We start from the raw sequence: 23,107 nt of genomic DNA, 5'->3' as shown, positions 1-23,107 counted from the left end.
TGTGGCGCACGGGCTTAGTTGCTCTGCGGTATGTAGAATCTTCCTGGACCAGGGCTTGAACCCATGTACCCTGCATTGACAGGCGGATTCTTACCCACTGCACTACCAGGGAAGTCCCCAGTATAGTATAAGTATAGTCATCATGCCTGTACATTGGGTCTTTAAACTTATTCATACTCACATAACTATAAATGTGTACCCTTTGACCAACATCTCTCCAATTCCCCCACCATCCCAGCCCCTGGTAACTATCCTTCTACTCTCTACAACTATAACTTTGATTTTTTTTTTTTTTTAGATTCCACATACCATATATGGAATTTTATATATATATATATATATATATATATGTATATATGATACATCTTTATCCATTCATATGTTGGTGGACACTTAGGTTGTTTCATATCTTGGCTATTGTTGAACAATGCTGAAATAAACATGGGAGTATAGATATCTCTTTGGTATCTTGTTTTCAATTTCTTTAGCTTTTTTTTTTTTTTTTGCGGTACACGGGCCTCTGGACGCACAGGCTCAGTGGCCATGGCTCACAGGCCCAGCCGCTCTGTGGCACGTGGGATCTTCCCGGACCGAGGCACGAAACCGTGTCCCCTGCATCGGCAGGTGGACTCTCAACCACTGCACCGCCAGGGAAGCCCCTCTTTAGCTATTGACATCCAGAAATTGGATTGCTGCATAATATGATAGTTCTATTTTTAATTTTGAAGGAAACTTCATACTTTTTTCCATAGTGGATGTACCACTTTACATTCCCATCGACAGTGCACAAGGTACTATTTTCTAACAACATTTGTTATTATTTTTTTGATGATAGCCGTTCTAACAGTGTGAGTTAATATTTCATTGTGGTTTTGGTTGCATTTCCCTGATAATTAATGATGCTGAGAATTTTTTCATGGACCTGATAGCCATTTTTATGTCTCCTTTGGAAAACTGTCTATTCAGTTCCTCTGCTCATTTTTTAATTGAATCATGGTGGGTTCTGCTATTGACCTGTGTGAGTACTTTGTATATTTTAACCCCTTATTAGATATATGATTTGCAAATATTTTCTCCATTCTGTAAGTTTTCATTTTGTTGCTGGTTTCCTTCTCGGTACAGAAGCTTTTATGTTTTGATGAAGTCTCACTTGTTTATTTTTGCTTTTGTTGCCTTTGACTTTGGTGTCAAATCCAAAAAGCTTTGCCAAGACAACTGTCAAGGATCTTGCTCCCTATATTTTCCTCTAGGAGTTTTACAGTTTCAGATCTTGAATCTGTTTTTAATTCATTTTGTGTTGGTTTGTACATATGGTACAAGATAGGGGTCCCATCTCATTCTTTTGCATGTGATTGTCCAGTTTTCCCAGCACCATTTATTGAGGAGACTATTCTTTCCCCATTGTATATTCTTGGCACCTAGTCATAAACTAATTTATATGCATTTGTTTATTTGGGGGCTCTTTATTCTCTTCCATTGATCTATGTGTCTGTTTCTTTTGTTTGTTTTCGTTTTTTTGCGGTACGTGGACCTCTCACTGTTGTGGCCTCTCCCGCTGCGGAGCACAGGCTCCAGACGCACAGGCTCAGCGGCCACGGCTCATGGGCCTAGCCGCTCCGCGGCATGTGGGATCCTCCCGGACTGGGGCACGAACCCGCGTCCTCTGCATTGGCAGGCGGACTCTCAACCACTGCGCCACCAGGGAAGCCCTATGTGTCTGTTTTTATGCTGACATTATGCTGTTTTGATAACTATAGCTTTTACAATATGTCTCATATTGAAGCCTCCATCAGGTACATTTTGACATTGGGGCCCAGCTCCTGTCTCTGGAAGTTCCAGTCCACGTGTGTATCCCTTCAGGAAATAGAACTTGCTCATTTTTCTGAGTTTTGTCTTGGTAAATGCCTAGCATTCTCGTTCTGTCACAGAAACAGGGCTCAGCCATGCCCAAGACCAAAATCAGGTTCCCTGGCTGATGCCTGGTTTCTGATACCTATAGATGCCCTTTGGCCTCCTGAGATTTCTCAGCATTTTTCAAGTAAATCCACCATTACCATGCCCTTTTACCATAGGGTTTTTGTTACCAACTATTTTCAAAATGTTTTAGTCAGCCCCTATTACAAGGAGAGTTTCCTTGTTCTTATCAGCCCCAATAGGTATGAGAGTCCTTGGTCTATGCCTTATCTTATTAGAGGTTAAGTGGGCAAAATCTACCAAATCTAAGAAATGGCAGTTTTACAAAGGTTCACCTCATTGTCTTCATGCTCAAGAGCTAATGACTGGAGGGGATTGGACTGCTGCTGTCCTTCAGAAGAAGTGCCATATTAACCTAGGAATACAGTTTTAATGGCAGTCCCATTAAGAAGGATTTGGGGATTTTCAACACTTCTTGAATCATTTCATGCAAAGCTCATTTCATTAAAAAAAAATTGCCATTATCTGTGGGTTCAAAATCTGGTAGATATTGACCAAGAGCCAACCTGGGAGTTGTGAGGCTCAGGGAAATACCTTTGTCTTATCAAAAAGGAAAAATACATACATATTCTTTTTGTATTTTCCTAAAAGTTGCATTTATTCTTCTAATCACTACAGTAATGAAAGAAATAATTTATAATTGAATCACACTGAGGTTAAGTATTCCCAAAATATAAGAATATTTTTCCAGTCCATAATGTCATAACTGGCAATTCTCCCTTTTAAACTGACCCTGTTTGTGGTAGCTCAGTGGTTCTCAATCCTTGCAGACCCAATGCCTTATTTTTTATTGCAAATATTTGGCAACATTTTTACCATTCTAAAATAAAATTCATAGATAATACAACCCTTCCATACATGTAGTGTTCTAACTGTAATATAAATGAGTGGTGAAAGAGAAAGTTATTTATAATAAAATATATGTATTTCTGTGTAAATACTCAGACACGATCACAAAAGGAGACAAAATGAGGCAGTCTGATGTTGGCACCTATATCTAATATCAACCTGAATACTACAACTACAAATATTGTTTACAGGTGTGTTATGTTGTTTGTTAATGTCACAGATGATATTGCCATTGACAATGTGATTTTCCAAAGGAATGAACAATTCTTGTTAAAGTTCTGAGGAAAACAGAGTAAAATCTTTCCTCAATATCTATGGTAGCTACATTTCTGGAAATTTCAGAAAATTAAAACCATACCAAGAAAATACTATGTGTTTATGAAAACTGAATAAAACCTAACTAACTGCTCTGATTATTATGAGCATATGTTTCAATTCACAAATGTCTGGAAGAACATTCAAAAACACAGCAAGACCTGATAATTTTGAATTGTGTGCAAGGCAGGGTGTCTAGCCTCTGACCCCAGCCATCAAATGCCAGTGGTACTCTCTTATAATAGTGTTATCCAAAGTGGCCTGAGAGGCCAGTGTCACCCCCACTCCTGCATGAGATTCACTTGTAAAGCAAATAGAGACAAAAAACTGGCAAATTGAAATTTTTTGTTTATTCTGTAAATATTAATGAATAAGATATTTTATATATTGCATTTCTATATTTGGGATAGTATTTCTTATAGGTCCACAAAAATAGGCCCTTTATTATAATATCTGATAATACAGAGAAAAGCATAATTGCCAGACCTCAACATAATTTAAAGTCTGGAAGAGCAATACAATCTACAAGCTAGCAGATATTATGACAGTAAGATATGGATATATAAGAAGAGAAATGATGTAATTTTCATAAATAATTTTTAAATTTTTGAAATATTTTACTATAATTATTTTCTTACACATTTTATGGGTGTAACAAATTTTCTCACAACTTTTTTGGGTCTTAGAAATTTTCTTACAAATATTATGGGTCAAATGAGAAGGAAAAAACTAAGAAAAGGTGGGAAAAGAAGACAAATAAGAAATTTAAAAACTATAACTATAACTTAAAAAGAAAGAAAGATGAATAAGTGAAAGTTTAAAGCAGGAAAAAATTTGGATAAGTCATGTATGTATGTTGCTGCTTTTTCTTCCTCAAAATTAATTTCTATGACTCAGCAATTTTAGTGATCATAAAACCTCCAGGGGTATTTCTTATTCATCTGATAAATTTGTGGATGCATAGAATATAACAAATAAAGAAAAATCTTTAAATCCTGAACATTTATCTTGCTGGGGAAAGAAAAAAGTTACCTTAATTCATTCCGTTCTTCTCTTCCTACCATGAATTGCTTCAGGTTCTGAAGGCTCAAATATGAAACTGGATCAGTTCTTTGGAAAGTTTCAAGATTGTGAAACTTTGAGGGAAATAGTAGAAATATGGGCACAAGGCAAAAAAATCCATAAGCCTGTGTTTCAATTTAGCAGCCCCATCTCATAGCCTAAATTAATGGTTTTCCTATATATTTCTCAAGAGTTCTTTTTTTTTTTACAATATTGTTTTTAATTATTTGAAGACACAACTTTAAGGGTGAGAGGGAACTCTAAGATTTCAGTATAACTTTGTCTGCAAGGGAAATCTAAATTGTGGCCCAGGATATCTAGAAATCCTCCAAAAAACAGAAAGGGGGAAAATTAAATCACTTCCCTTGGGAACTCATTTTAATGCCTAGCAGCATATTGGTCAGGAATATTGTCTAAGTTACAGTTTCACCATTTTTTAGATATACTCAGTAAGCTTTTAAATGATTTTTGGAAATATTGAGGGAGTTGATCCCATGTCCTTAAACCAGACCTTTCAAAGGACAAATCTAGAAAATTATTATAGCAGAAGGCCACAAAGAGATCTGTTTCTCTTGATGTCTAGATAAGTGACTTCCCACCAAAGTTATGGTAATCTAAAAAAGTTTTTTACTACTCTCTCCCCTTATCTGTTTTTTGTGAGGGTGTGAGTTGAATAGTCATCTCATCTGGTTAGCCAAATAGAGTTTGTGTCTTTGAAATGACCATGATCAGGATTAATTTACCTAAGGTTAAGTGGAATGAAAAGAACTAGAGGGCTGAGTCCAGTCCAAAGCCTAAGAAAAGACCATGTTTCAAACTGAGGAAACTAAAATAAGCTAGTAAAACTCAGAAACCATTAGACCATGGTACCTGGATGGGCCAAGTAGATATTTTATATTGGAAAATAATGCAGTATTGCAACACCAGGTAAATTGAACATTACTAGTCTTTGTATATGTATCATTCAGAGATGGTAGGAATTAAATAACGGCTGAAATGAAGGCTCTGACATTTTATAGTCCTTTTATTTGGCTGTATTAAGGCATGGTTTTAATCAAGTAATGAAATAACTATTCCTGTTTCCACTCTCAATATTAAGGAAGTAATTCTGAATACTATACTTTGTGGTTAACGGCACAAAAGGCAATTCCATAGGTCAATTATCTTTTGCTTAAACCAATGGCTTCCCCCAAGAACAAAGAGCAGCAAATCAAAGCAGCTAATCGCTGTTACACTCAAGAAGATTTCATTATAAAATGCAACATTGTCATTACAGTCACTTGAATGTGCCACAGTGTACAAGTAATAGATCCTAAAGAACTGGTAGGGAAGGAAGCAAATAAGAATGACGCCTATAAAAAGCAGGTTTTTCAACTGGGCCCAGAACTCCTGATGGGATAGTAAGGAGTGGTGTAGCTTCCGCACCATCAACACAATGATGATGCTCTGGAGGACCAAGAGAATCACTGCAATAACTATGACGATAATGGCTATCAAATAGTTGATGACTTGCACATATGCATAAACAAGTTCTTTCTGGAATTTAAAACAGTGGTATGTGTCATAACCCTCATGAATTCCATACTGAGAAACAACCAGGGGCACCACAATGATAATAACAAGTAGCCACAGGGCAGTACTGGCAGCCACAGCATGCAGTTTTCTGTAGAATTCCACTTTGTCCTTGTGCTTGAAGAAGATGAGGTACCTGATGGCTAGGATCACAACGTAGAACAGGAATGTGAGGTACATGTGGATGTGCAGCATGGCGCTCACAAATTTGCAGAAGGGCAACCCAAATGTCCAAGTGTGCTCGATGAGGTAGGTCAGGCGAAAAGGCACTGTCAGGAGAAAAACACTGTGGACCACCACCAGGTTAATGACTGCTGTGGTGGTCACAGACCGGGTGTTCATTTTCACCAGCAGGAACAAAATGGAGATGATGCCCACCAGCCCTCCAAAGAGCACTATGAAGTAGAGCCTGGTTAAATGGGGTGACCTTATAGGGTTATTGCAGGAGGAACTATTGTGGTCAGCCATACTTCAGGAGTCACCTGGAAGAGATAAAGCACCAGTGTAACTAACAAACTTCCAGAATTTTGTTCATATTTTGTTCACATTGCACTGGCAATGTGACTTTGTCATTTATCTGTTTACATGACCTAAGCTTTATGTGCCTTAAGAATGAAGATTATTGTCATATGCATTTCTGTGTACTCTACACTGAAAGCACAGTTAAGTCATTGATTCTTGACCTTTAATGGTTAAAGACCTCATCAAGAGGTCTGTATATCTACACAGTAAAAACTATTTGCATAAAACTGATTGCAGGCCATTTGAAGCTGATACATGGACACTATTACTGTAGCAACCACTGGGGGAAAACAAATCTTAAGATGGACAGAAAGATGAGTGGGTGCATTAAACACGTGGAATATTTTTTACTTTTATGTATCATTATAATTCTCTAATTCCTTCCAGCTCATCAGCAAATGATCCAAGAATATTTATGCTTAATTCCTTTAGGATGCTGATGAGTTTGGCTAAAAAACTGGGTAAATCAATGCAGCAGCAAGCAATAGGAGGGTATATCTGAGTTTCTCATCACAGTTATATTATCATCTAAAAGTGAGACCTTGGCTAAGTTTTTATCATGGGCCCCACTAAGAATATAGCATGTCTCCTAATTCTCCCATTCCCCCACCTTTAAATTCATAAAAGAACCACTATCATTTTTCCTCTGGACTCCTGAAAGATTCTTTCCCTATACAGTCTTGGGCCCTTCTAATTATTATCCACATTCTAATTTATTATTTACTAATTAATAAATATAGTAAATAATAAAGACATATTAATCTAAATACTTATTAATCTTTACTTACTCTAATCAGGACACCTCACTTTCTTATTTAAATTCCTTCAATGGCCTCCCATTTCTTCTAAGGTAAAACTCAAAATTCTTGCATGTTTAGAATGTTCTGAGCTGTGGCAAAATCTGATCCCTTGAGACCAGATTCAAGAAATAATCTAGAGATGAAATTGACAGGATTTGACATGAGTTGTATATTGGGAAATGAAGGGAGAGGAAGTGTCTCAGTCACTCTCAGATTTCTTACTTGAACAACGGGGTGATAAGAGGTCTGTTTACTGATACCAGGGAAACTGAGGCTCAAATTTAAGGAAGAGCAGTAGATGAATTATGCACTTCATAATTATGCACTTTGTAACATGTTTGCAATTATTCATTTTTTAAATATCTCTTCATACAATCAAACTTACCTAGCAATAAAAATGAACCAACTACTGATAAAATACTGATGAATCAAAAAAGCATTATACTAAATCATGTATTCTCAATAGGGCAATATTGCCCCCAAGGGGGCAAACGTTTGTTCTGGAGGTGTGAAAAATCTTACTTTTACTGTATAAAATACAGATATACATATAGTACATAAACAAACAGTATATCTGTGGCATTAAAATTTCATAAGAGGGAGAGAGATAATTAGGGAAATAGGTCTAAAAAGGCTCTTTAGAAGGGCAATAATAAAGTTGAGAACACTATACTAAATAAAAGATGCCAGCCACAAAAGACTACATGCTGAATGATTTCTTTTTCTAAACAATCACAACTAATGTGACAGATCAGTGTAGCTCAGGGCCCAGGTTGCAGGGGAAGGGATTAACTTCAAAGGGGCATGGGGTAATTTATGGGATGATGGGATGTTTTATATTGTGTTGGTTACAATTGTAGTTATTTGTCAAAGCTCATTGAATTGTACACTTAAAATTGGTGAATTTTCTTGCATAGAACTTATACCTCAATAAGACTAATTAAAAAATAATAATAACCTGGCCCCAGAGAGCCTCTACTTTCCTGGGTATGGAATAGAATTTCCTTGCAGCCGACCTTAAAACTTGCCTCATGTTATACTGGTTCTGTGTGATGTGTAATCTCTGTACTTGCCTTTTATTTTTCTCTGTAGAAAAGTAGTTCCATCAGGTAAATGTGAAATTATACTGTGTTCATATCTGATTCAAGGATGAACGTGCCACCATAAGTTCTGCTCATCATTTTTTCAGCTATTTACCTAGAAGGACCAGCTTCTAAAAGAAGAAAATATGATCAGTTGCATATCATCTATCTCAAGTCCTCCTTCCTTATCACCAACTGCCATGGTCTCTCTCTTTCAGATAGAAGAAGCTCATGTTAAATCTCTTCTATGTACCAGGTACTACATGAGATGCTTGCCTGAACATAGTCTCATTTGACCCTCAAAGCAGTCCTGTGTATTGTATATGTATCACTATACTGATTTTCAAATGAAGAAACTGAGCCCCAGTCTGGATATCATTTGCCAAGTTTTCCAAAGTCTCTCTCTCTCTCTCTCTCTCTCTCACACACACACACACACACACACACGCATGCACGCACACACACTCATTATTGTAAGTCATGGAGAAGCACGTGTGCACGTGTGCATCTCCTAAGCCCAAGCTTCTAAATCTTAACATAAGAAGGGGGGAGGCCATGAAGAAATTTGGTTCTACTCACATAGCTGTATGCCAGTATATCTTAAAAGCTGCTTTTCCTTCTTTTTTTTTTTTGGCTGTGCCATGTGGCATGTGGGATCCCAGTTTCCCCAACCAGGGATCAAACCTGCGCCCCCTGCACTGGAATCACTGGACCACCAGGGAAGTCCCTGTTCTTCCTTCCTTTTGGATTTCTTATTTTCTTATTCCCTTTACTTAGTTTACAGCAGATCCCATAAGTTAGCTCATTCAACATCCATTCTAACCTTTTCTGGTCTGCCAGAAAATTTCTGTACAGATTTTTTGCAGTTATAGTGGTTGTATGTGAACTAGTTTCTGCCAGTTTGTTGCACTACTGCAAAACTTGGAGGCAAAGTGAAGGATATCAATGTGTAGAGAGTTTAGATCATTTGGCAAGACAGTAATGGAAATGTCTGGTTGCTCTGGGACAGCAATGGCACAGGTCTCCAGAACTATACATCATGGATTTCAGGAAGCAATAGTTAGTGATGTTTCTGCTATTAATCCCATGGTAGTATTGAATATTTTTCTCTACATGGAGCATGTCTTTGTAGCAGCCAAGCCTGGTTCCCAGACATTCCATGATATTCTGTAAACTGTTACCTTCTAATAAACACCTTCTGCTTAAACCAGCTAAAGTGGGTTCTGTTGTCTGCAACTAACAACCCTGATATACCCGGTTAATTCCTATGATCTTTTAAGAATCAACTGAGGCATCATTTCTCCTAGGAAGCCTTTCCTAATATGCATTCTCAATTCAGATTGGATGTCATTCCTCTTTGGTCCCATGGAATACACCAACCATGCTTACCCCTATTATGGCATTTATCACACAGACCATAATTCAGTTCTGCCTTCCAAACAAGACTGAGCAAGGAAGAATCCAGTTTTCCTTTGTATTCATAGAATCTAATGAAGTTATTTAAATTAATGTAAATATTATCATTGAAAACTAACATACTTAAAGTAGAGTGCCCTAATATGAGTATACAGTTCAATGAATTTTAACATAATAAACATACCCTCACTGAAGGTAATCACTATCCTGACAACTAAAACCACATAGTAGGTTTGTCTACTTTGAATTTTATATAAACTCAGTATCGTTTTTTTGTGTGTATCTAGTTTAATTCACTCAACACTATGCTTTAAGATTCATTCATGTGTATGGTTTTATCTTATTTAGTATACTGTGTCATTGTATGACTATTTCACCATTTAGCCAATCTATTGTTGATGGACAGTAGTGTTATTTCCACTTATAGGGCTATTATAAATAACGCTATAAACCATAAGCAAAACAAAAAGACAACCCACAGAATGGGAGAAAATATTTGTAAACAATGTGACCCACAAGGGATTAATCTCCAAAATATACAAACAGCTCATGCAACTCAATATCAAAAAGACAAACAACCCAATCAAAAAATGGGCAGAAGATCTAAATAGACATTTCTCCAAAGGAGACATACAGTTGGCCAAAAAGCACATGAAAAGATGCTCAGCATTGCTAATTATTAGAGAAATACAAATCAAAGCTACAATGAGCTATCACCTCACACCAGTCAGAATGTCCATCATGAAAAAGTCTACAATCATACTAAATACTGGAGAGGGTGTGGAGAAAAGGGAACCCTCCTACACTGTTGGTGGGAATGTAAATTGGTACAGCCACTATGGAGAACAATATGGAGGTTCTTTAAAAAACTAAAAATAGGGGATTCCCTGGTGGTCAGTGGTTGAGAATTTGCCTGCCAATGCAGTGGACACGGGTTCGAGCCCTGGTCTGGGAAGATCCCACATGCCACAGAGCAACTAAGCCCGTGCGCCACAGCTACTGAGCCTGTGCGTCTGGAGCCTGTGCTCTGCAACAAGAGAAGGCCACGACAGTGAGAGGCCCGCGCACCGTGATGAAGAGTGGCCCCCACTCGCCGCAGCTAGAGAAAGCCCTCGCACAGAAACGAAGACCCAGTACAGCCAAAAATAAATAAATAAATAAATTTATTTATTTAAAAAAACCCTAAAAATAGAACTACCATACGACCCAGCAATCCCACTCCTGGGCATAGATCCAGAAAAAACCATACTTCAAAAAGACACATGCACCCCAATGTTCTTTGCAGCACTATTTACAATAGCCAAGACATGGAAGTAACCTAAATGTTCATTGACAGATGAATGGATAAAGAAGATGTGGTACATATATACAATGGAATATTGCTCAGCCATAAAAAAGAGTGAATTAATGCCATTTGCAGCAACATGGATGGACCTAGAGATTATCATACTAAGTGAAGTAAGTCAGACAGAGAAAGACAAATGTCATATGATTTCACTTATATGCGAAATCTAAAAAAGGAACTTATTTATAAAACAGAAACAGACTCACAGACTTAGAAAACAAACTTATGGTTACCAAAGGGGAAAGGATAAATTAGAAGTTTGGGATTAACATATGCACACTACTATATGAAAAATAGATAATCAACAAAGACCTACTCTGTAGCACAGGGATTTCTATTCAATACTCTGTAATAACCTATATGGGAAAAGAATCTGAAAAAAGAGTAACTATATATATATGTATAACTAAATCACTTTGCTGTACACCCAAATCTAACACACCATTGTAAATCAACTATACTCCAATATAAAATAAAAATGAAAAAAAAATGCTACTCTGAACATTCTTTTTTTTTAATTAATTAATTTATTTATCTTTGGCTGCATTGGGTCTTTGTTGCTGTGCTCGGGCTTTCTCTAGTTGTGGCAAGTGGAGGCTACTCTTTGATGTAGTGTGCAGGCTTCTCACTGTGGTGGCTTCTCTTGTTGCAGAGCATGGGCTCTAGGTGCCTGGGCTTCAGTAGTTGCAGCACGTGGGCTCAGTAGTTGTAGCTCTCAGGCTTTAGAGCACAGCCTCAGTAGTTGTGACACACGGGCTTAGTTGCTCCTCGGCATGTGGGATCTTCCCGGCCCAGGGTTTGAACCCATGTCCCCTGCACTGGCAGGCGGATTCTTAACCACTGCACCACCAGAGAAGCCCTGAATATTCTTATAAATATCTTTTGTGAAAATAAGCATTTCTGTTGGGAATTTACGTAAATGTGAAATTGATGGATTGTTTGGTATGTATATGTTCAGTTTCAGTGAAAACCGCAGTTTCTGAAATAAATTCCCACTAACAGTAGATGAGAGTTTCAGTTGTTCCACAACCTCGAGAACATTCAGAATTTTCTGTCCTTTTTGTTTTGCCATTGTAGTTGATATAGTTGTATTGCATTGTGCTTTTAATCTGCATTTACCTAATGAATAGTAAATATGAGCACATTCATAGGTATCTGTTGGACACTTGCATATCCTGTTTTGTGAAATGCCTTTTGAAAGTCTTTCACATTTCTATTTGGTTGTCTGCCTTTTTCTTATTGATCAGTAGTAGTTCTTTATGTAGCCTAGATATTACTCCTTTGTTGGAGATATGTATTGTAAATATCTTCTTCCACTTTCCTTTCATTCCTTAATTGGTATCTTTTGATGAACAGAGCATCTAATTTTTGGTATTACCAATTTGTCAAATTTTCCTTCAGTCAGCACTTCCATGTTCTTTTAAGGAATCTGCCTACTCAAAAGTATTAAAGATAGTATACTGTGTTTTCTTCTATTTAACTTCCTTTTTTAAATTTTTAGATATACAATTCATCTAGAATTGATTTTTTTAATATAAAGTAAGGTAGGAGACCATGATTATTTTTTCCCATATAGATAACCAATTGAGATGGAATTGGAAATACCATCCTCACCCACACTAAACTGTGTCATAAATCAGGTGACCACATATGAGTCAATTTAGCCCATTTTTAGGTCTCCAGTATGTTCCACTGGTTTATTGATCTATACATGTGCAAATACCACACTGTCTAAATCACTGTTGCAGTATAGTAAGTTTTCATAGCAGGTAGTGCAATTTTTTTAGCTTTCTTTTCCTTAAGATCACCTGAGCTATACTTGACCTTCTGCATTTCCATATAAGTTCTGGAATCTGCTTTTAAAAAGTCTAGTGTTTTTAATGGATTTTCATTAAAATTGTAGATACCGATAACTTCAGACAGATAGTAATAGCTTTTCAATATGTCTTCTAATCACTGAACGTAATATATCCCTCATGTTCTTTTTTTTCTAATTTTTTAATTATATTTTTTGAATTTTATTTATTTTTTCATTCAGCAGGTTCTTATTAGTTATCCATTTTATACATATTAGTGTATATATGTCAACCCCAATCTCCCAGTTCATCCCACCACCACCCCACTGCCATTTTCCCCCTTGGTGTCCATACACTTGTTCTCTACATCTGTGTCTCAGTTTCTGCCCTGCAAACTGGTTCATCTGTACCATTTTTCTAGGTTCCACATATATGCATTAATACACGATATTTGTTTTTCTCTTTCTGACTTACTTCACTCGGTATGACAGTCTCTAGATCCATCCATGTCTCTGCAAATGACCCAATTTCGTTCCTTTTTATGGCTGAGTAATATTCCATTGTATATATGTACCACATCTTCTTTATCCATTCGTCTGTCAATGGGCATTTAGGTTGCTTCCATGACCTGGCTATTGTAAATAGTGGCTGTATCAGTTTATATTCCCACCAACAGTGCAAGAGGGTTCTCTTTTCTCCACACCCTCTCTAGCATTTGTTGTTTGTAGATTTTCTGATGATGCCCATTCTAACGGGTATGAGGTGATAACTCATTGTAGTTTTGATTTGCATTTCTCTAATAATTAGGGATGTTGAGCAGCTTTTCATGTGCTTCTTGGCCATCTGTATGTCTTCTTTGGAGAAATGTCTATTTAGGTCATCTGCCCGTTTTGGATTGGGTTGTTTGTTTTTTTTACTATTGAACTGCATGAGCTGTTTATATATTTTGGAGACTAATCCTTTGTCCATTGATTTGTTTGCAAATATTTTCTCACATTCTGAGGGTTGTCATTTCGTCTTGTTTATATGGTTTCCTTTGCTGTGCAAAAGCTTTTAAGTTTCATTAGGTCCCATTTGTTTATTTTTGTTTTTATTTCCATTACTCTAGAAGGTGGATCAAAAAAGATCTTGCTGTGATTTATGTCACAGAGTGTTCTTCCTATGTTTTCCACTAAGAGTTTTATGGTGTCCAGTCTTACATTTAGGTCTCGAATCCATTTTGAGTTTATTTTTGTGTATGATGTTAGGGAATGTTGTAATTTCATTTTTTTACATGTAGCTGTCGAGTTTTCCCAGCACCACTTATTGAAGAGACTGTCTTTTCTCCATTGTATATCCTTGCCTCCTTTGTCATAGATTAGTTGACCATAGGTGTGTGGGTTTATCTCTGGGCTTTCTATCCTGTTCCATTGATCTATATTTCTGATGGTTTCCTTTCCTCTGCAGAAGCTTTTTAGTGTAATATAATCACACTTGTCTGTTTTTGCTTTTGTTGCCTATGCTTTTGATGTCACATCCAAGAATTCATTTCCAAGGCCAATGTCAAGAGGTTTTTCCCCTATGTTTTCTTCTAGGAGTTTTGTGGTTTAAGCTTTACAATTAAGTCTTTAATCCATTTTGAGTTAACTTTTGTGTGTAGTGTAAGATGAGACTCCAATTTCATTCTTTCCCTCCAGTTTTCCCAAGACCATTTATTAAAGAGACTACCCTTTCCTCATTGTGTATCCTTGTCAAAGATCAGTTGACATATATGCATGGGTTTATTTCTAGGTTCTCTATTCTGTTCCGTTGGTCTATGTGTCTGTTCATATGCCAATGCCATACAACTTGCATTACTTTGTAATGTATTTTGTATTACAGCTTTTTATGGTAGCTTTGTAATATGTTTTGAAATCAGAAAATGTGATGGCTCCAGCTTTGTTCTTCTTGCTCAGAATTGCTTGGGTACTCAGAGTCTTTTGTTGTTCCACATGAGTTTTAGGATTTTTTTCTATTTCTGTAAAAAATGTCATTGAGATTTTGACAGGGATTATATTAAATCTGCAGATCACTTATGCCAGTATGGATTACTATGAGTAGTAATTATAACAATATTAATTCTTTCAGTCTATGAATGCAGAGTATTTCCACTTATTTCTGTGTCTTAATTTCTTTCATCAGTGTTTTATAGTTTTCAGTGTACAAGTCTTTTACCTCCTTGGTTAAGTTTATTCCTGAGTATTTTATTCTATTTTATTCTCCTATTGTTAATGGGTTTGTTTCCTTAACTTCTGTTTCAGATAGTTTATTGTTAGCTTGTAGAAATGCAACTGATTTTTGTATGTTGATTTTGTATAGTGCAACTTTAATGAATTCATTGATTAGTTCTAACAGGTTTTTTTGTAGAGTCTTTAAGGTTTTCTACATATTAGATAACATTATCTGCAAATAGACATAATTTTACTTCTTTCTTTCCAATTTGGATGATTTTTATTTCTTTTTCTTGCTCTTTTTACTTCTTTTTAATTGCTGTTTTAATTTCTTTTTCATTTCAGTACCGTGGTGAATAGAAACAGCAAGAATGGGCATACTTGCCTTGTTCCAGATCTTAGAGGAAAAGATTTCAGTATTTCACCATTGATTCTGATGTTAACTATGGATTTTTCACATATGGCATTTATTGTGTTGAGGTAAGTTCCCTCTACACATAATTTTTTGAGAGCTTTTATCATGAAATGGTGTTGAATTTTATCAAATGCCTTTTCTGCGTCTATTTACATGATTGTGTGACTTCTATCATTCATTCTGTTAATGAGGTGTATCACATTGATTGGTTTATGTATATTGAACCATTCTTGCATACAGAGATAAATTTCACTTGGTCATGATGTTTGATTTTCTTTAATGTGCCATTGAATTTGATTTATTAATATTTTGTCAAGAATTTTTGCATACATGTTCATCAGGGTTATTGTGCAGACTCCCAGATGGTCTGCCTTAAATCCCAGCTGCTGCATTCTGCCGCATCTTTTGGCTAAACTGTGCTGTGCACTCTCTCAGCCTGCCTGCAGGGGGCACACTCTCACTCACATCACTCCCAAGGAAACCATCTCCACTGTGGCCTAGGTAACACAATGAGAAAAGAGAGGTTAAAAGGCTCTTTCTTCCTAGAGGGCGTTCCTTTTTTAAAAACTCTCTTCCTCTTTGCCTCCTTCTACATGGCACTTTCTCTTTTTTGTTCTCTTGAAGACTGTTCCATTTCACACAATTGTCCTCCTCCACCAGGATGGCTCATCAGCTTTTGAAAGCCAAACAGAACTAGAATGGAGCCTAGAGGAAGAAGACAATGCAGCAGTAAAGGCTTTTGAGAGTCATAGGTAGTAAAGGAGATCAGATAGGGATTTGGGCCCAATTTCTTGGGGGGGGGGGAGAAATTTGTGTCCAAGAAGTATTCCTCTGCATGTGGGATATGACTCCAGTGATTAATAGAAAATTTTAATTAGTTGGCATAAAAATTTTATTTCTCCTCTCCTTCATTCTTTCTCAGAGAAGCACTTAATTCTCCTACATAAATGGCTTGCTTGTAGCCGTGACTGTGTATGTCCACACTATCAGTCACTTTCCCACCTGTGTAGGGACATTGTGAGCAATGTCATATTTTTCTTACTGTCAAATTTCTTTATACAGTGGTTTACTTCAGTGACAATAGCAACATCAGTTCAAACAAAGTAAACGGATTTGTTTGAACCTAGATGGTTAAATGTTTCCTAACCTATTACTTTATGTGTTAGAGTTGGACACCCACAAAGAATAGGGGATAGCTCAAGTTTTTCCACAAAATTGGAATTTCAAAGCTTAAAAATCTTGGAAAGAAATGCCTTCATTTCAAAAACTTTGAACCACACAAAAATAGTAAATGCCATTCAGAAATGCTTCCAGTGCATCACTGTAGAATAATAGCTTGCTAATGAGAACAGTTCTACACTGGAAAAACTGAGAGGATGTCTGAGAGAAGCAGTAAGCTGTGTGACAGACGGGCCTGGGAGACAAACACCACAGGCAGGACCTGGGGACCTGAAACAATTGAGCCACCACCCACAGTCATAGTGCTCAAGGGCAAGCTCAGTTGAGGGCTTTGACATGTGTTATATATAGAACTTGACAAGTGAGGTTCAGTAAACACTTGCAGATAATATATACTCTCTTATTAAACGAGAAGTTCTCTTTCTTCTCCTGGATGTCAAGTTTAGATGCTATGTGTTTGGATTTTTTAATATTCAGGCTCAGGTTTGGAAATTTGCCCTGTGCTTTGGGACAGACATTTTGAAGAGGAAAAAGCCTGAAACTTAGAAGACACCTGGATCGAATGTTTGAGACACACTAGTTATTATTATTTAAAGACTCCACCTCACACCCAATTTTTGTAGAAAAAAATAATGTGAGCACTAGCCCAATATTTACTGCATGGTAAGTGGCCAGTATATCTGTAGTGATTGAATGAGTTAGTGAAAGAAAAAGAGAGAAATCAAGAAAAAGGGGGATGGAAAGATAGAGAAGGGAGAGGAAAAAAGAAAAGAATAAGAAGGAGGAAGAGGGGGAGAAGAAGAAGGAAGATGAGGAAGACAGGCTCTAAGGTTCCCAGCCAGCCATGCTGTCATCACTTGCAGGCCTTGAGCTGACTAATATCTTCCTGGCATCGAAGTCTTTCTACCTGGAAATAATACAAATATATTTATTTACTCACTTGATTGTCTACTATAATATGAACTTTTTGCAAAAGAGTGCAGCTGACCTCTGTAAGACCTGAAAGTAAGGGCTATAGTTTCTGCTTCCAAGGAGATGATCCATTATGAATACAAGTAGCCAGGGAATTTTTTATTTTATTTATTTTAAATTTTATTTTATTTTTTTTATACAGGTTCTTATTAGTCATCAATTTTATACGCATCAGTGTATACATGTCAATCCCAATACTCCAATTCATCCCACCACCCCACCACCCCCCGCCGCTTTCCCCACATGGTGTCCATACGTTTGTTCTCTACATCTGTGTCTCACTTTCTGCCCTGCAAACCGGTTCATCTGTACCATTTTTCTAGGTTCCTCATAAATGCGTTAATGTACGATATTTCTTTTTCTCTTTCTGACTTACTTCACTCTGTATGACAGTCTCTAGATCCATCCACGGCTCTGCAAATGACCCAATTTCGTTCGTTTTTATGGCTGAGTAATATTCCATTGTATACATGTACCACATCTTCTTTATCCATTCGTCTGTCAATGGGCATTTAGGTTGCTTCCATGACCTGGCTATTGTAAATAGTGCTGCAATGAACATTGGGGTGCATGTGTCTTTTTGAATTATGGTTTATTCTGGGTATATGCCCAGTAGTGGGATTGCTGGGTCATATGTTAATTCTATTTTTAGTTTTTTAAGGAACCTCCATACTGTTCTCCATAGTGGCTGTATCAATTTACATTCCCACCAGCAGTGCAAGAGGGTTCCCTTTTCTCCACACCCTCTTCAGCATTTGTTGTTTGTAGATTTTCTGATGATGCCCATTCTAACTGGTGTGAGGTGATACCTCATTGTAGTTTTGATTTGCATTTCTCTAATAATTAGGGATGTTGAGCAGCTTTTCATGTGCTTCTTGGCCATCTGTATGTCTTCTTTGGAGAAATGCCTATTTAGGTCTTCTGCCCATTTTTGGATTGGGCTGTTTGTTTCTTTAATATTGAGCTGCATGAGCTGTTTATATATTTTGCAGATTAATCCTTTGTCTGATGATTCATTTGCAAATATTTTCTCCCATTCTGAGGGTTGTCTTTTCGTCTTGTTTATGGTTTCCTTTGCTGTGAAAAAGCTTTTAAGTTTCATTAGGTCCCATTTGTTTATTTTTGTTTTTATTTCCATTACCCTAGGAGGTGGATCAAAAAATAGCTTGCTGTGATTAATGTCAAAGAGTGTTCTTCCTATGTTTTCCTCTAACAGTTTTATAGTGTCCAGTCTTACATTTAGGTCTCGAATCCATTTTGAGTTTATTTTTGTGTTTGCTCTTAGGGAGTGTTCTAATTTCATTCTTTTACATGTAGCTGTCCAGTTTTCCCAGCACCACTTATTGAAGAGACTGTCTTTTCTCCATTGTATATCCTTGCCTCCTTTGTCATAGATTAGTTGACCATAGGTGTGTGGGTTTATCTCTGGGCTTTCTATCTTGTTCCATTGATCTATGTTTCTGTTTTTGTGCCAGTACCATATTGTCTTGATTACTGTAGCTTTAGAGTATAGTTTGAAGTCTGAGAGTCTGATTCCTCCACCTCCGTTTTTTTCCCTCAAGACTGCTTTGGCTCTTCAGGGTCTTCTGTGTCTCCATACAAATTTTAACATTTTTTGTTCTAATTCTGTAAAACATGCCATTGGTAATTTGACAGGGATTGCACTGAATCTGTAGATTGCTTTGGGTAGTATAGTCATTTTCACAATATTGATTCTTCCAATCCAAGAACATGGTATATCTCTCCATCTGTTGGTATCATCTTTAATTTCTTTCTTCAGTGTCTTATACTTTTCTGCATACAGGTCTTTTGTCTCCCTAGGTAGGTTTATTCCTCGGTATTTTATTCTTTTTGTTGCAACGGTAAATGGGAGTGTTTCCTTAATTTCTCCTTCAGATTTTTCATCATTAGTGTATAGGAATGCAGGAGATTTCTGTGCATTAATTTTGTATCCTGCTACTTTACCAAATTCATTGATTAGCTCTAGTAGTTTTCTGGTGGCATCTTTAGGATTCTCTATGTATAGTAACATGTCATCTGCAAACAGTGACAGTTTTACTTCTTCTTTTCCAATTTGTATTCCTTTTATTTCCTTTTCTTCCCTGATTGCCATGGCTAGGACTTCCAAAACTAAGTTGAATAATAGTGGTGAGAGTGGACATCCTTGTCTTATTCCTGTTCTTAGAGGAAATGCTTTCAGTTTTTCACCATTGAGAATGATGTTTGCTGTGGGTTTGTCATATATGGCCTTTATTATGTTGAGGTAGGTTCCCTCTATGCCCACTTTCTGGAGAGTTTTTATCATAAATGGGTGTTGAATTTCATCAAAAACTTTTTCTGCATCTGTTGAGATGATCATATGGTTTTTATTCTTCAATTTGTTAATATAGTGTATCACATTGATTGATTTGTGTATATTGAAGAACCCTTGCATCCCTGGGATAAATCCCACTTGATCATGGTGTATGATCCTTTTAATGTGTTGTTGGATTCTGTTTGCTAGTATTTTATTGAGGATTTTTGCATCTATATTCATGAGAGATATTGGTCTGTAATTTTCCTTATTTGTAGTATCTTTGTCTGGTTTTGGTATCAGGATGATGGTGGCCTCATAGAATGAGTTTGGGAGTGTTCCTTCCTCTGCAGTTTTTTTGAAGAGTTTGAGACGGGTAGGTGTTAGCTCTTCTCTAAATATGTGATAGAATTCACCTGTGAAGGCATCTGGTCCTGGACTTTTGTTTCTTGAAAGATTTTTAATCACAGTTTCAATTTCATTACTTGTGATTGGTCTGTTCATATTTTCTATTTCTTCCTGGTTCAGCCTTGGAACGTTATACCTTTCTAAGAATTTATCAATTTCTTCCAGGTTGTCCATTTTATTGGCATAGAGTTGCTTATAGTATTCTCTTAGGACGCTTTGTATTTCTGCGGTGTCTGTTGTAACTTCTCCTTTTTCATTTCTAATTTTATTGATTTGAGTCCTCTCCCTCTTTTCCTTGGTGAGTCTGGCTAATGGTTTATCAATTTTGTTTATCTTCTCAAAGAACCAGCTTTCAGTTTTATTGATCTTTGCTATTGCTTTCTTTGCTTCTATTTCATTTATTTCTGCTCTGATCTTTGAGACTTCTTTCCTTCTGCTAATTTTGGGTTTTATTTGTTCTTCTTTCTCTAGTTCCTTTAGGTGTAAGGTTAGATTGTTCACTTGAGATTTTTCTTGTTTTTTGAGGTAGGCTTGTATAGTTATAAACTTGCCTCTTAGAACTGCTTTTGCTGAATCCCAAAGGTTTTGGATCATCGTGTTTTCATTGTCATTTGTTTCTAGGTATTTTTTGATATCCTCTGTGATTTCTTCAGTGATCTCTTGGTTATTTAGTAATGTATTGTTTAGCCTCCATGTGTTTGTGTTTTTTACGTTTTTTTCCCTGTAATTCATTTCTAATCTCATAGCGTTGTGGTCAGAAAAGATGCTTGATATGAGTTCAATTTTCTTAAATTTACTAAGGCTTGATTTGTGACCCAAGATGTGATCTATCCTGGAGAATGTTCTGTGCGCCCTTGAGAAGAATGTGTAATCTGCTGTTTTTGAATGGAATGTCCTATAAATATCAATTAAATCTATCTGGTCTATTGTGTCATTTAAAGCTTCTGTTTCCTTATTTATTTTCATTTTAGATGATCTGTCCATTGGTGTAAGTGAGGTGTTAAAGTCCCCCACTGTTTTTGTGTTACTGTCAATTTCTTCTTTTATAGCTGTTAGCAGTTGCCTTATGTATTGAGGTGCTCCTATGTTGGGTGCATATATATTTATAATTGTTATATCTTCTTCTTGGATTGATCCCTTGATCATTATGTAGTGTCCTTCCTTGTCTCTTGTAACATTCTTTATTTTAATGTCTATTTTATCTGATATGAGTATTGCTACTCCAGCTTTTTTTTAATTTCCATTTGCACAGAATATCTTTTTCCATCCCCTCACTTTCAGTCTGAATGTGTCCCTAGGTCTGAAGTGGGTCTCTTGTAGACAGCATATATATGGGTTTTGTTTTTGTATCCATTCAGCCAGTCTGTGTCTTTTGGTTGGAGCACTTAATCCATTCTCGTTTAAGGTAATTATTGTTATGTGTGTTCCTATGACATTTTCTTAATTGTTTGGGGCTTGTTTTTGTAAGTCCTTTTCTTCTCTTGTGTTTCCCACTTAGAGAAGTTCCTTTAGCATTTGTTGTAGAGCTGGTTTGGTGGTGCTGAATTCTCTTAGCTTTTGCTTGTCTGTAAAGCTTTTGATTTCTCTGTCGAATCTGAATGAGATCCTTGCCGGGTAGAGTAATGTTCGTCATAGGTTCTTCGCTTTCATCACTTTAAGTATATCATGCCACTCCCTTCTGGCTTGTAGTGTTTCTGCTGAGAAAGCAGCTCTTAACCTTATGGGAGTTCCCTTGTATGTAATTTGTTGTTTTTCCCTTACTGCTTTCAATAACTTTTCTTTGTCTTTAAATTTTGCCAGTTTGATTACTGTGTGTCTCAGCGTGTTTCTCCTTGGGTTTATCCTGTATGTGACTCTCTGTGCTTCCTCGACTTGGGTGGCTATTTCCTTTCCCATATTAGGGAAGTTTTCGACTATAGTCTCTTCAAATATTTTGTCAAGTCCTTTCTTTCTTCTCCTTCTGGGACCCCTATAATGCAAATGTTGTGCGTTTAATGTTGTCCCAGAGGTCTCTTAGGCTGTCTTCATTTCTTTTCATTCTTTTTTCTTTATTCTGTTCCACAGCAGTGAATTCCACCATTCTGTCTTCCAGGTCACTTATCCTTTCTTCTCCCTCAGTTATTCTGCTATTGATTCCTTCTAGTGTAGTTTTCATTTCAGTTATTGTATTGTTCATCTCTGTTTCTTTGTTTTTAATTCTTCTAGATCTTTGTTAAACATTTCTTGCATCTTCTCGATCTTTGCCTCCAATCTTTTTCTGAGGTCCTGCATCATCTTCACTATCATTTTTCTGAATTCTTTTTCTGGAAGCTTGCCTATCTCCACTTCCTTTAGTTGTTTTTCTGGGGTTTTATCTTGTTCCTTCATCTGGTACATAGCCCTCTGCCTTTTCATCTTGTCTGTCTTTCTGTGAATGTGGTTTTTTTTGCACAGGAACAGGAACTTGCTTCTGCTGTCTGCTCTCTGGTGGATGAGGCTATCTAAGAGTCTTGTGCGCAGGGAATTTTTTATAAACAGCATCTATAGTATTTATTGCTGATGTTACTTAGGTATGTCACCCAAATATCTTATTGTGTTTCCCCTTCCCAAAATATTATACCCTATTCATTCCCTTCTGCACACTCCTGAGGTCGAAACTCAAATTCCTTTTCTTTCAGGAGCCCTCTCTGGCCCCCTTATTCATTCTCAGCTGCTTTCTCAAAATGCTTCACCTAAGTGTCTCATTCCTTCTTTCATTGCTTCATTAATTCCCATTTTAATTCTTTATTTTAGTCATTTGTGTATCTGTTTTTAATGTTGAATTTCTTTCAGAACTAACATGAGTGTTTTTTTTATAGTAGGCCAGAATTTTTAACTGAATATGTGAAATAATGGTTAAAAACCACCTTGACCTTATTAAACATATCCCTGAAAGGGCT

At 36.7% G+C, this 23,107-nt stretch overlaps 1 protein-coding gene across 1 annotated transcript in view; it reads right to left on the bottom strand.

The window, feature by feature from the left end:
• Positions 1-5,176: 5,176 nt before the first annotated feature.
• LOC309966703 (putative G-protein coupled receptor 141) overlaps positions 5,177-23,107 on the bottom strand; it is a 61,561-nt gene continuing 43,630 nt past the window's right edge. Inside the window, exons 2-3 of the mRNA XM_082846949.1 lie at positions 8,168-8,307; positions 5,177-6,254 (exon numbers count right to left, since the gene is read on the bottom strand). Coding sequence (XP_082703075.1) covers positions 5,329-6,240 — 912 coding nt within the window. The 5' untranslated portion in view covers positions 6,241-6,254; positions 8,168-8,307 and the 3' untranslated portion in view covers positions 5,177-5,328. The remainder of the gene's footprint in view (positions 6,255-8,167; positions 8,308-23,107) is intronic.

Source organism: Leucopleurus acutus (assembly GCF_964270905.1).
Source record: "Leucopleurus acutus genome assembly, chromosome: 9".
In the NCBI taxonomy this organism is placed as follows: Eukaryota; Metazoa; Chordata; class Mammalia; order Artiodactyla; family Delphinidae; genus Leucopleurus; species Leucopleurus acutus.
This window is presented reverse-complemented; position numbering and strand designations above follow the sequence as displayed.